Here is a 12,234-nt window from a genome sequence, read left to right as displayed (position 1 = left end):
CAAGTTGTCTGGTGGGGAGGATGAAAGCAGTTAGTGTGGGTATGCAGGTCCAGAGGTCGGGCGGGAGAGCTCCACCTCCGCAAGCTCCATCGCGATACAACACCAACGCTCTGCCACGCTCACATTGATTCCCGTCACAGCTCACGCACCAGCATCGCGACTTATCAGACCAGCCCACCAAAACCGGCCTCGCACGCGATCAACGTGGAATAACAACAGGCCGACAACGCGACAAGACAAGACAGAATCGCAGCCAAGACACCCAAGCCCATCGACTGCGATTTCTTGAGATCCCGGCATCTCCAAGCATGGCACCATTAACAGCCGCCTCGGATGAGAAAACGCATCAGGCACTTCTTGATAAGCTTGACATCTACGCAGTACCCAAGCCTTTCCGCAACCCAAACTGGAAGCCACCGCAGCGACGCAACAAGAACCTCAAGCAGATTCTCGGCGAGGCGTCACGCAAAGAAGCCTCAGTCATGGCCACACAGAACAACAGCGGTAACTCGACACCTGCCGTAGCTGCTGAAGGCAATGCTGCTTCCGGCCGCGCACCGAACATCGCCCAAGCAGCCCAGAGTCTGAGCACCCTGGTATTGGAGAAGAACGGCAGAGCTGCTGCTGGGCCGGCACCTACATACACCAACATCGAGTCGGCTCCGAGCTTTCACCCGAGCAGTCAGAAGAAGTACTGTGATGTCACCGGTCTTCCTGCACCATACACCGATCCCAAGACGCGTCTAAGGTACCACAACAAGGAGGTGTTTGGAGGCATCCGTACCATGCCACAGAACGTGTCAGAGGGCTATCTCGCCGCAAGAGGTGCACACACAATCTTGAAGTGAGCGTTGCCTCGATGCCGAGGTAGCTCCTACTTCAAGGCTGATAGTATGACATGCGTCCTTCACAGTCGGCGCAACGCTGCATTCGACAGAGGCTCCAGTTCATTCACTTGTCCAGGGTCTTGCATCAAACAGGCTAATGAGATGGGTACAAGCCTGGTCAGAAACCCAGGTGTAATTGAGGTTATGTATGATCATCAAAGTCAAACTACTCTCCACCCACCACATGCCTTTCGGCTTATGGCTCAAGGAGGTGTTCCGGCTTAACCGTGATCCAGTATTCTTCTGCGCCCATAAGACAGTATACCAGGACCTCGAGGGAGGATTCCTAGTTACAGCAGCTTGAAACATGCTGTTGTCAAGGCGGGATCTACATTGTAATAGTCATTCAAGTATCTTGTAGCTGTAGAAAAGAAACAACGCATCAATTGCTCTTTGTTGCTGAGTGTTTGAATGTTGACTACCTGTTCTCACTTTGGATGGACGAGGGTTGTAGAGACTGAGAAGCATGATGCCAGAATTTTATGCGACAACCCGCGGGAACTCCAGCGCTAGCAGGGGTAAACTTTGGGCCGACTACCGACTGCGCGCGCCGCGTCTCAACTCTCACCAAGGGGACACGAGACAAGAAACCGACGGATACCGCCTTTGTGCCAGACGTACAGTGGAACCAGGTGTCAATCTACTACTTGCTCACTATCTCCACGTCTCAAGTCTCCTCAACTACACAACCTCGCACGTTGCGCGCTGTACACATTCCGAATTTCCAAGATGCCGACCATGTGGCTTTCAGATACCCAGAGTATGTTGCGCCAACATGCAGCTTCGCGGTTACTGCATAGAACATCTGCTGACAACAGGAACAGAGATAGGGGTCGCTTTCTGCTCAGGGGGTAGGTACGCGCCCACTACCACGAATGCGCTCACTGTTCAACATCGGATTGACAAGACGAACAGGCGGACTCTTTCTGATGGGAGGTGTCATGATGTTTTTTGACCGCGCAATGTATGTCTCATCTCTTCACATATACATACATGCTTTGCTGACATGGTCATAGGCTCGCAATGGGAAACGTATGTTCATACCACACCTCCAAACCTCTACCTCTACCATCGAACCAGCTCTGATACCCCCTTAATAGATACTATTCCTAATTGGCCTCACACTCATCATCGGAACAACCAAAACCGTCGCGTTCTTTGCTCGCAAGCAGAAATGGAAAGGCACGGTGGCTTTTGTCGCTGGTATATCGCTTATTCTGATGCGATGGGCTTTCATCGGCTTCATAATTGAGCTATACGGTATACTCGTTCTGTTTGGGGATTTCCTGATGACAATCGCGGGTTTCGTCAGTAACGTACCGGTGATTGGACCGTATATTGCTAGGGCACTGGAGGCGATAAGTGGTGCGAGACGGAATGCCGATCTACCTGTTTGAGACGACGAGGACAGCATCGATGTTACGATATGACGAAGTATGGGTGGAGACTTTAGGACCTTGTATGATACACAGACGCACGAAGAACGGAAAGGCATTGCTTAACGCTGGGTTGGTCGTGACAAGCAGGATAAAAATAAGGATTAGCATTCGTATTCACGGCTAACAGATGTTGCTTTGGATTGCTATCCATTCCAGTCAAAAAGAAGCATTACAACCTCAACGTAAACTGTAGAATCGTATTCCTACTTTGAAGTTTAGTGGCGCTGTTCACACGTCCCTGGGTACTCCAGATACTCAGGTACAAACTTAGAGAAAGGTCACTGCTTGTGTCTAGTCCTCTCAATCGATGCAGATATTCGTCATGTGAGTCTTTGGGCTCTCCAAACATGCCGAAATGCTCTCAATTTAATACCCGGTCGTACTGGTTTTGCAGCGTCATCGTACAGCCACGACGGGTGAGGCAATGTGGTTAGAATGAGGAACACGTGCTTTCGCGTTCTCGCGTTTCCGGAATTTCCCCGCGATCGCGTAAGTACACCTTCTCCACACTCTACAGTACTTGTGCCGCACTGTCAAAGTTCTCCTCCTCTCGAGCCACTCACAGTCAATCTCGCGCCAACATGTCCCGTGAAGAGTCGCCCTTTGTACGCGCTCCTGCCGAAAGCGAGGACTACAGCTCGATCCACCGCGCGTTCCTACAAGCCTTCCAAACGCACAGCGTCCTCACAGTGGATCAAATGAAGGCTATCCTAGCTCATGTGATGACTGCATACAGTCAGTTTTCGAGTCCTCTGTTGATTTCATACTCTGACAGCTGCAATAGACCCCGAACGCCCATGGACAGAAGGCGACGTGACCCAACCCTACATCACCTCTACCATCCAGACCATAAATGCCAAAATCGAAGCATTCGACTACGAGATCCGATCAACTCGCGATCAGCAGAGCAAAGATAGCATCTATGCCCTCGTCAACAACGCCAGCGATGCCGTCACTCAACTCGCTACTACTTTCTCCGCAAACGAAATCGCCTACATAAGACGCGTCATTGACCACATGTTCGAAACGAACAACACCAACATTCGCGAAGTCATGGCCATAAAACACACCGAAGCCTCGCAGCTCGCCCGTCTTTCACGCAGGAATAGGCAAAGTCAGGCAACCAGCAGACAAAGTCAGATCAATGGCGATGTGGAAGATTCACAAGCCAATACCGACACAGGCATTTCCATTGCGGAAGCTGATCTCGTCCTGGAAACCCTTGTCAAGGAAGCCTTTTTTCAAAAGTCGAGAAAAGGTTACTATTCTCTTGCCCCACGCGCACTGATGGAATTGCGTGCTTACCTCAAGGAGACGTATAATGAGTCTGCTGAGGAAAACGAAGATGGGCGCGAAGTCATCAGGATCAGGGACTGTGAGGGATGCAGGGAGATTGTCACAATTGGCATCCGTTGCAACAATCGAGAATGTGGTGTCAGGTGGCACGATGCGTGCGCCAACAGTTACTATAGGAGCAGAAGAGGCAGCAGAGTGTGCCCTCGATGCAAGACAGAATGTTCGGGAGATGTGTTTGTGGGAGAGCGAGCGGCTGGGACGGAAGGGAGAGCGAGCACAGGCGGCAATCGGCGCAGCATGCAGAACAGAGACGAGGAGGACGAGGACGAGGACGAAGAGGAAGATGAGTGAAGGTGTGGGCTGAGAGATTATAGCACTAATACCAAGATACCCATGAGTTCTCCGGCGTTAGACTCCATCACAACCTTGTACATGCGGAAGAACTTGTTTGGTTCCATCATACATTTCATGAATTGATCGTAAACCAGTCCCTATCGTCGCACCCGTATCCCTTTCTGTCTGAACTTTTCCCAACGCCAGATACCCTCATACTATATACACAGTCCTGATCAATGCTCATCTCAATACAGATGTTTAGTGTACACCGTTAGACTTGACCTTGTTCGCTCGCCTCTCAGCGACAGCAGACGCAAGGTTCTCAAGAGTGTCGACGGTGCTCTCCCAATCAATGCAAGCATCGGTGATGGAGACACCCTTCTTCAGGCCGCTGGGGCCCTCAGGCGGGACCTTCTGGTTGCCTTCGTTTATGTTGGACTCAATCATGACACCGACGATGCCGGTCTCGCCGTTGCGGATTTGGTCAGCAATGTCCTTGGCTACGATGGGCTGGTTGCGGTGGTTCTTGTTAGAGTTACCTGTCGAAACTTAGCGTCTATCCCTCTGCGGTCGTTGGACTATAGAGCATACCGTGTGAGCAATCGACCATCATGACCTCAGCAAGACCCTTTTTCTTTAAAGCTTCTCTCGCGGCTTTGATGCTGTCCTTGTCGAAATTGGTACCCTTGGTTCCACCACGGAGAATGACGAAGCAGTGCTCGTTACCTGCCGTCCTGGTGATAGCAGCGAGACCCTGCTTCGTTACACCCATGAAGTGATGCTTAGCAGCGGCTGCACCAATTGCATCCACCGCAACGGTCAGGCCTCCATCAGTACCATTCTTGAAACCAATGGGGAACGAGAGGCCAGAGGCCAGCTCACGGTGCAATTGCGACTCAGTTGTCCGTGCACCAATGGCACCAAGGGAGATGAGGTCTGCGAGGAACTGGGGGGAGATGGTATCGAGCATCTCAGACGCAATGGGCATGCCTGCGGATGTGAGATCCACGAACAGCTTGCGCGACACTCTCAGACCCTTGTTGATCTTGTAGCTCTCGTCAATGTCTGGGTCGTTGATCAATCCTTTCCAGCCGACGGTTGTTCGTGGTTTCTCAAGGTAGGCGCGCATGATGATGCAGAGGTTGTCTTGAAGCTTGTCGGCCAGAGCCTTGAGGCGCTGGCAGTACTCGAGTGCCAGCTCTGGGTCGTGTAGCGAGCAAGGCCCTACCATGACCAGGAGTCGGTCATCCTTTTGTGTGATGATGCTGGCGGCTTCTTTGCGACCCTGGATAACGGTCTTCTCGGCGTGTGCTGGAATGGGGATCTCGGACGCAAGAAGTTGGGGCGGGATCAGTGGGTCGTAACCAAGGACTAGACAGTGGTGTTAGTACTGGCATCGAGAAGCAAGTGCTGGTGGAGATGTACCGCGCACGTCGTCGCTTGGGTTGGTAGAGTCATTGAAGGAAGACATGTCGGGTGTTTCTGTAGCAGCAGGAGCCATGACGGTAGTCTCTCTTTATATGTATATATATATTAGCGTGCGCCCTCTGAGCTGAAACAGGAAGAGTCTTGTTGCTCCGACGTACAGGGTGCGTAAGCGATGGTCGACTTGCGGTCAGTATTACTCCGACTGTGACACAGACGAAGGTGAATATACAGGTGCCAAGTGGTGCAGGGCGTGTTGTGTGACTTGACTCGAGAAATCAGGCGAACCAGATGTGCAATTGTTTGTCCTGGCGAGTGTGCAGACAATGTATGCAGGCGCAGGTCCGAGGTCGGCGAAGACTGTAGGTAAGGGACACAGCGAGCGCGTAGCAAATACAGTCATATGCTATCAAATTATTTGGGAGTGGCTGCGAAACTTTAGGGTAAGGTGGGGCTGATGGTTCGTTCTGGGTCCCGCCAGTTATCGATACACCGCCGCCGGAGCTTTGCACCTGCAGATGCGCCAAGCTTGTTACCGTGCTGGAATAGCCACGTTCCTGTTGGTCGATGCATGTTGCTTTGTTGGAATCTGACGACGGCGTGAAGATGACCCTTTTGTGTTGGAAGACTCGAGCACCGCGTTGGCGGCACTCATTGACCCAAGCTGCAGCTCAAATCATCCCTCGTCCCTCCCAGTGACCACCAATATCATCCCTTCCCTTACTCTTCTCTGGGGGGCCTGTATTCAGCTTGCGACATGGGTACACGCAAACACGCCTCCTGCGACCGCTGCCATTGCACGTAGAAAGACGCTTCACTTCTCTTTGAACATGCTATACGTAGCCCACGTGATGCCGTGCCTGGCTTCCAAGATTCGGCGATTCCAAGGTTTGGCCTCAGATGCCACTTCACCACTCCGCCACGCTAAGCCACACCATCGTCGACATCATCGCTACTACCACTTAGAGGCTCCGCATGCAAGCGACGGGTTACCAACTTCCGACAACCAAGTAAAAGGTTTCCCCACACAGTCGCTCTGCCATTAGAGGCGCGCGACTCCACTACACAAGCCAGGGTTCTTTTCATGCGACCTGAAACAGCGCCCCTGATAGTCATATCGACCCCTCGCCCGCTTGCTTCCAAACATATCTACCAGGAACCTCCGACCACAGTCGCGCTTCTCCAGCTACGCTCCTCTCGAGCGTTCTATTCATCAAAAGAACCATATCGTCTGAACTCCGTCATCGCGTTGAACGCGGCTACATAAGGATCACTCATTTCCCAAGATCACCATGTCCATGTTTCAGATCATGGCCAGGAAGCGAGACCGGGACGACGATTCAGACTCGGATTTTGATGAGGACAGATACCCCAAGGTACGTCAGCGATACCTTCTTCCTGGGGTAGGCTAATTGTAGGATAGAAGTATCGACCCGGAAGCCACGAGCTGGTTAGCCATGACCAACTTCATCCCCAACTACTCTCGAACCTACCCCACCGGGGCGCACACACGCCGTCTCCACCAAGATTGTTCACGGACATCCGGTCAATGACGCCAGCACAATCAGAACACGGAGGAGCCTACTCGCCGGACTCGATATACGGTGGTCCCGTTCGTATATCAAGAGAGTCAAGTGGCACAGACATGGATATGGACTTGGACGACGATGAAATGGACGTTCGCAGTCAACCACCAGAGTCGCCCGCCTTCAGCTCGTTTGGCAACAACTTTATGCGACCGGCTATGCTCCAACCGTCTTTATTCAACTCAGATACTGTCAACAACAATGGTCGCATACCTACCCCCATACATCCTACCTTTAAGAGAGGAGGAATGAATGGATTGGGATACCCCATGAGTGGCTCAGCAGGTGCCATGGCTATGAACAACCTGCACCTACCTTCAGTGCAAGCACCTCCACCAGCCTGGAAGGGATCGGGACAGCATGCAGATGACGATCGGAGCAGACGTATGCCTTCGCCCATCTCAGAGGACGAGGACGTTCCAGATACGCCGACCGCGCTTACCCAGTCCCAGCTATCGCGACTTAGTTTCTCGCACGCCAGTACGGCCGATCAAATGGATGCCGAGTCTTCCTCAACACTGGCTCCACCGTCAACGCCTCGTGGTAGAAAACGAAGCGGTGCATTGACGGGTATGGGTCGTTTCAGCATGGGTTATCGGGAAGATTGCGAGAAGTGCAGGCAGAGGGTCCCAGGTCATTATTCGCATTTCCTACCCTAGAGGGAATGGACCCAGATTACGAAGAAGTATACAACAGCATGGTGAGCCATCATGTTTGCCCGTCACACTCGCATCATGACTTTCACATACACGAATTCTTCCATTGTCTTATCATCATCACGAGTATGAACAACATCACGGGGTGACGTGTTCATGCCTTAGAATTGGCGTTTCATTCAGCATGGCGTTCCGAGAACAAGATCCGAGTAGGATCATGCGTTAATGATATCCCTCCCAATGTACGAATAGTCTGCTTTTCAATCAAAAGCAACGTCATAGCATGCTGCACATTACAGTCTCACTTGACTGGTCTGAAAATTCTGCATCAGTGTATTCCTTATATGAGCTCAACTATAACACCAGAAACTCAGTCGGACCTTTTCTCACGACATAGCGAGATACGTCCGATGAGATGTGTGACGCTACGGTTAATCTCATCGAGCTACCATTAGCACAATGCGGAAGCGAGTAAAGCATGGTACGAAACATGTGGGTACCGGGGATCGTCAAACGAAACGAGTCGGCATGGCATCTGGTGTGGCGCAAAGCCGAGTTCTGTCATCTTGAAACGAACGGTCCGAGGGTTCAAGGAGGTCTAGACCAGGCTCGCGGGTGGGATATGTCGTCTTGTGGGGCTTCACTCGTGGGGCTTCACTCGTGAACCAGAAAGTCAGGGGGTAGAAAGATTGGATTGGCCTGAGGCAAACGTAGTAGTGTCGTAGGAACTAGTAACGGAAGAAAGGTACTGTTCGGTGAACTTCTTGTGGCAAGGACCTGGCTTCAGTCCGCAGAGCTGTTTGGTATTGACATTATCAATAGCAGAATGTGAAAATAGGAACTTCTTCACAAAGTGGTGGAGCTTTCAACGGCAATGAAGATAAAGATTTTACAACCGCATTTGTAAAGAAGGAGACGACGTCGGGAAATCTCTTCTCGTAGGCCACAGGATATGGCACGGAGGTAAATAAAGTTAGTTCCTAAAACATCCTCTAGATCAACTAAATCAACCTTGGATATGTTGCTCGTCCACTAATGGCGGCCAATTCGCGATTACTCGTGACATGGACAATAGGATCAGGTAAAGTCACTAAAGGCTTCTCGTAGTACAGAATGTACTTCTGGCGACGTTTTGGGGTCGTACAACTATCTCTAGACTGGTGGTCTTCGGTTTTTTGCCTAGGTGAGTTGCAGGGGATGATGCAATGAATAAATCCATCTTTCTGTATCCAATCTGATAAAAAAACACTATTTAGAGATAAGCGTAATCTTATGAACGACCATATTGGCGATGAACCAGCCATACCACGCAGCTTATCATCCCATATGCTCAATGGTTCCCTATCTAGGTATCATGCCAGCAGAATTTCATTGTCCCTTCAAGCGATCGGCCATAGGAAAGCTACTTGTAGACAACGGATCTTACTCTGAAGCTTAGGGAAGCCGCCTATCAAAGAAGCTAAATAGGGACACCTCTTCTGGAACATGCAGTTGTCCGGAGTTGCCATTGCTCGCCTTTGATAGACCTCCGAAGTTCAAGGTGATTAGAAGGGTCACATTAAATATCAAAGGCACCAGTAAACAAAGTGACCTTATGTCCTAACAAAGGTCATCTGCGACATAGAGACAGTTCCGGTGCATTCACATGCATCGCTATTCGATATGCCAACTTCTTCTCTAAATATTGTCATGTATGAGACATCTCAAATGACACGTTACTGCTCCCACGGCCGCATCATAATACAGTCACTTCCAAACATAAACAAGCTGCGAGGGACATGCTCGTTGCCAGAAAGAACTTGAAATTGCAGTAATAAGATCAATACGATTATCCAGACCTCGGCCGCAGATGGGTGCAGCTTATGTGGGACCACAGCCTCTTAGCGTTGACGCTTGTAGGTAAAGGGCTAGCGTAGGCGCTAAGGGTCTGGCAAAAATTGAGCTTCCGACGAATTTCTCGAACACCACTTCAACATGTCGTCGAAGTCGTAAGTTGTCTCTGCACCGCACACCTATTTCAAAGCTAACACGCGCCTCACAGAACCGTTCCTACACAGAGCGAAGTCACTCTCGTGCCTGAGAACCTCCTCAAGAAGAGGAAGTCTCAAGAGAAGGCACGCGAGGAGCGCGCGATCGCAACACGCGAAAAGCGAGGTACGGCCAACCCCGCATGCTTTCGGAGATTTCGGGAGGGCGATCACGATGATTATAACAACCACACTATCGGCTAGACTACGGTCAATGTTGTCGAATTGTTAACCATCTTTCGGGAATGATGCGATCGCCCTCTTTGAAAGTCATGGCATGCCATACTGTTGTGAACAGCGCTGACATGAAACAGACAAGAACAAGAAGAAGCGCGAGGTCATCTTCACAAGGGCTGAGAAGTATGTGAAGGAATACCGCGATGCTGAGCGTGAGCGGGTGCGCATAGCGCGCGAAGCCAAGAAGAGCGACAGCCTCTACGTCCCCGCTGAGCCAAAACTCGCCTTCGTCGTTCGGATAAAGGGTATCAACAAGATTGACCCCAAGAAACGCAAGACACTGCAGCTCCTTCGGCTCCTTCAGATCAACAATGGTGTTTTCATCAAGCTTACCAAGGCGACCATGGAGATGCTGAAGATTGTTGAGCCGTTTGTTGCTTATGGTTACCCAAACCAGAAGTCGGTTCGTGAGCTCATCTACAGTAAGTTTCGACTCAAGCTCAACGTCGTTGTCGGACACTAACTCATGTACAGAGCGTGGCTATGGCAAGGTTGACAAGCAACGACTCCCTCTCACCGACAACGAGATTATCGAGGAGAACTTGGGTAAATACGGCATGATCTGTATGGAGGATCTTATCCATGAGATCTGCACTGTTGGACCAAACTTCAAAGCGGCCTCAAACTTCCTCTGGCCGTTCAAGCTAAACAGCCCTACTGGTGGCTTCCGTAAGAGGAAGTTCAAGCATTTCATCGAAGGTGGTGACTTGGGCAACCGGGAAGACAAGATCAACGATTTGATCAGGCAGATGAACTAGATCGCCCATTGGTCGAAGTTCTTGGTTTTCGTCTCTGGTTTGGCGCGTGAAAAGCTTTTGGGATATACCACGGAATCAGCATTTACATCGGCGTTTGGGATCCTGGACCTAAGTATATGGTCGTCTTATGAGTCTACGTGCGAAACGCATGCAATCTGAATGAACTACGCAGTCACTGCGCCATCCTCTGCCTTAACCAAATTGACTATCTTGACCTCGTGCGCCCGTAGCTATCGTGTCCTTGTGTGTCATGCGATGTGGATTAGTTGCATTGGATGCCAGCGCATATCGAACGCGTTGGGCATTGGGCGACCCGAAACGCCTGTGCATCGCGAGGGGGCCCAACTGAGTAAGACTATTGCTAGGTAGTCACGTAGTCCTTACCATGAAGCCTGGTCGTTCTTTCACTGCAAGCTCAGCGGGTGGAACTGCTTCCTCTGGCCTTGAAGCCTTGTCTTCCCAGGTTGAGGGCTTATGAGTGGATCACGTGTTTTAGTGCACTAAGCTATTTTGACCAAGTATCGTGTCTGCGTCGTTGCTCGCCAATGAACTGCTGCGTGCGTCTCCTTGCTGGCACATGTTTTTTCCTTCTTCTTCAACGCATAGTGTTCGCCCTCACCGCATCGCTTGACGTAAACAGCCGTCAAATTTATTGTTGACGACATGGCACTTGACGCCACGGCAGGCAAAAAATGGCTTTGACGTGGGATAGTGAAGTCACATGTGTGACGGCAGGATGTTTCTGGTGCCTGATGAAAAATCACGGTAAAGGGCTGCAAGCGTCACTACGGGTATTGATGAGCTTCAGGGGGCCAATCCGAAGCCAAGGAACTGGTCAGCAAAGATCTTAGACTGTGTGAGTGGAGAAAGTGCTGGCCTCGAAGGCTCGAACTTCCTCACATGCATCCCAGGTGCATACGGTGGGCACCTGCTTACGATATAGCACCGAGCCCAGAGGGGGGCGCCGAGCGCTTGGGTTGCGAGTGACGATTGCACGAGCAGTAATTTGGCGATGGGGACGTTGATGACGCCCGCCGACAGACGCACGGCATTCCGGTTTCGCCGTCAACGTTGTCACTGCCACGCTACAATGGTGTTCAGATTTGGGATCGATTTGCATAAGTCGCGCTGATCGCGAGACCCCCCTCATCATCGTGGTAGGACATGGCCCCGCCGGCGGATACCGTAGGTCTGACTCTTTGGGGCCAGACGTCGCAGGAGCACTCAACGGCCGCGGCACAATTTTCGCAGTGCGAACGGGTCCGAGTCGATGGTGAAGTGCGCGATTGCAATGCTATTCTTGGGTCCGGCGCATTGCCATGTCCACGACGACACAAGAAGCAGCTGGGCTGTCTACCCAAAACAAAACAGACAGATGCTAGGCGTAGGCGTCGAGCACGGGGTTGTCTGTCGGCCAGTGCAAATTGTCTCCTGTCTAGATAAATAAGGCTCTGAAGCACTGTTCACAACCCAAAGAGCTCAGATGACAGCTGCTCACGAAGGCGCAGCGGACCAGTAAGGCCGCTACTGCAGGCGCACCAAAAGAAGACGGCAAGCCGGGTTGCAGGAGAGGCGACTGGCGATACG

The 12,234-nt window shown here is 51.3% G+C and overlaps 6 protein-coding genes across 6 annotated transcripts; 5 read left to right on the top strand and 1 right to left on the bottom strand.

Annotated features, from left to right (window-relative positions):
- Positions 1 to 308: 308 nt before the first annotated feature.
- Positions 309 to 848, top strand: GT037_001038 (uncharacterized protein; the record flags this gene model as incomplete). The annotated part of the gene is made up of 1 exon (XM_038926085.1): positions 309 to 848. One exon carries the CDS (start codon positions 309 to 311, stop codon positions 846 to 848), a length of 540 nt encoding a protein of 179 aa, XP_038791941.1.
- Positions 849 to 1,616: 768 nt separating this feature from the next.
- GT037_001037 (got1-domain-containing protein) lies at positions 1,617 to 2,284 on the top strand (the record flags this gene model as incomplete). Its single annotated transcript, XM_038926084.1, has 5 exons — positions 1,617 to 1,647; positions 1,712 to 1,738; positions 1,803 to 1,851; positions 1,904 to 1,919; positions 1,988 to 2,284. 5 exons carry the CDS (start codon positions 1,617 to 1,619, stop codon positions 2,282 to 2,284), a joined length of 420 nt encoding a protein of 139 aa, XP_038791940.1.
- Positions 2,285 to 2,907: 623 nt separating this feature from the next.
- Positions 2,908 to 3,973, top strand: GT037_001036 (uncharacterized protein; the record flags this gene model as incomplete). The annotated part of the gene is made up of 2 exons (XM_038926083.1): positions 2,908 to 3,061; positions 3,111 to 3,973. The coding sequence occupies 2 exons, from the start codon at positions 2,908 to 2,910 to the stop codon at positions 3,971 to 3,973; spliced, it is 1,017 nt and encodes a 338-aa protein (XP_038791939.1).
- A 243-nt stretch (positions 3,974 to 4,216) lies between these two features.
- Positions 4,217 to 5,459, bottom strand: GT037_001035 (phospho-2-dehydro-3-deoxyheptonate aldolase; the record flags this gene model as incomplete). The annotated part of the gene is made up of 3 exons (XM_038926082.1): positions 4,217 to 4,497; positions 4,550 to 5,329; positions 5,384 to 5,459. The coding sequence occupies 3 exons, from the start codon at positions 5,457 to 5,459 to the stop codon at positions 4,217 to 4,219; spliced, it is 1,137 nt and encodes a 378-aa protein (XP_038791938.1).
- A 1,216-nt stretch (positions 5,460 to 6,675) lies between these two features.
- GT037_001034 (uncharacterized protein) lies at positions 6,676 to 7,628 on the top strand (the record flags this gene model as incomplete). Its single annotated transcript, XM_038926081.1, has 2 exons — positions 6,676 to 6,759; positions 6,807 to 7,628. The coding sequence occupies 2 exons, from the start codon at positions 6,676 to 6,678 to the stop codon at positions 7,626 to 7,628; spliced, it is 906 nt and encodes a 301-aa protein (XP_038791937.1).
- Positions 7,629 to 9,599: 1,971 nt separating this feature from the next.
- Positions 9,600 to 10,647, top strand: GT037_001033 (60s ribosomal protein l7; the record flags this gene model as incomplete). The annotated part of the gene is made up of 4 exons (XM_038926080.1): positions 9,600 to 9,613; positions 9,667 to 9,779; positions 9,967 to 10,311; positions 10,364 to 10,647. The coding sequence occupies 4 exons, from the start codon at positions 9,600 to 9,602 to the stop codon at positions 10,645 to 10,647; spliced, it is 756 nt and encodes a 251-aa protein (XP_038791936.1).
- Positions 10,648 to 12,234: the final 1,587 nt, after the last annotated feature.

This window comes from Alternaria burnsii, assembly GCF_013036055.1.
Source record: "Alternaria burnsii strain CBS107.38 chromosome Unknown 705, whole genome shotgun sequence".
NCBI classification, from domain to species: Eukaryota; Fungi; Ascomycota; class Dothideomycetes; order Pleosporales; family Pleosporaceae; genus Alternaria; species Alternaria burnsii.
This window is presented reverse-complemented; position numbering and strand designations above follow the sequence as displayed.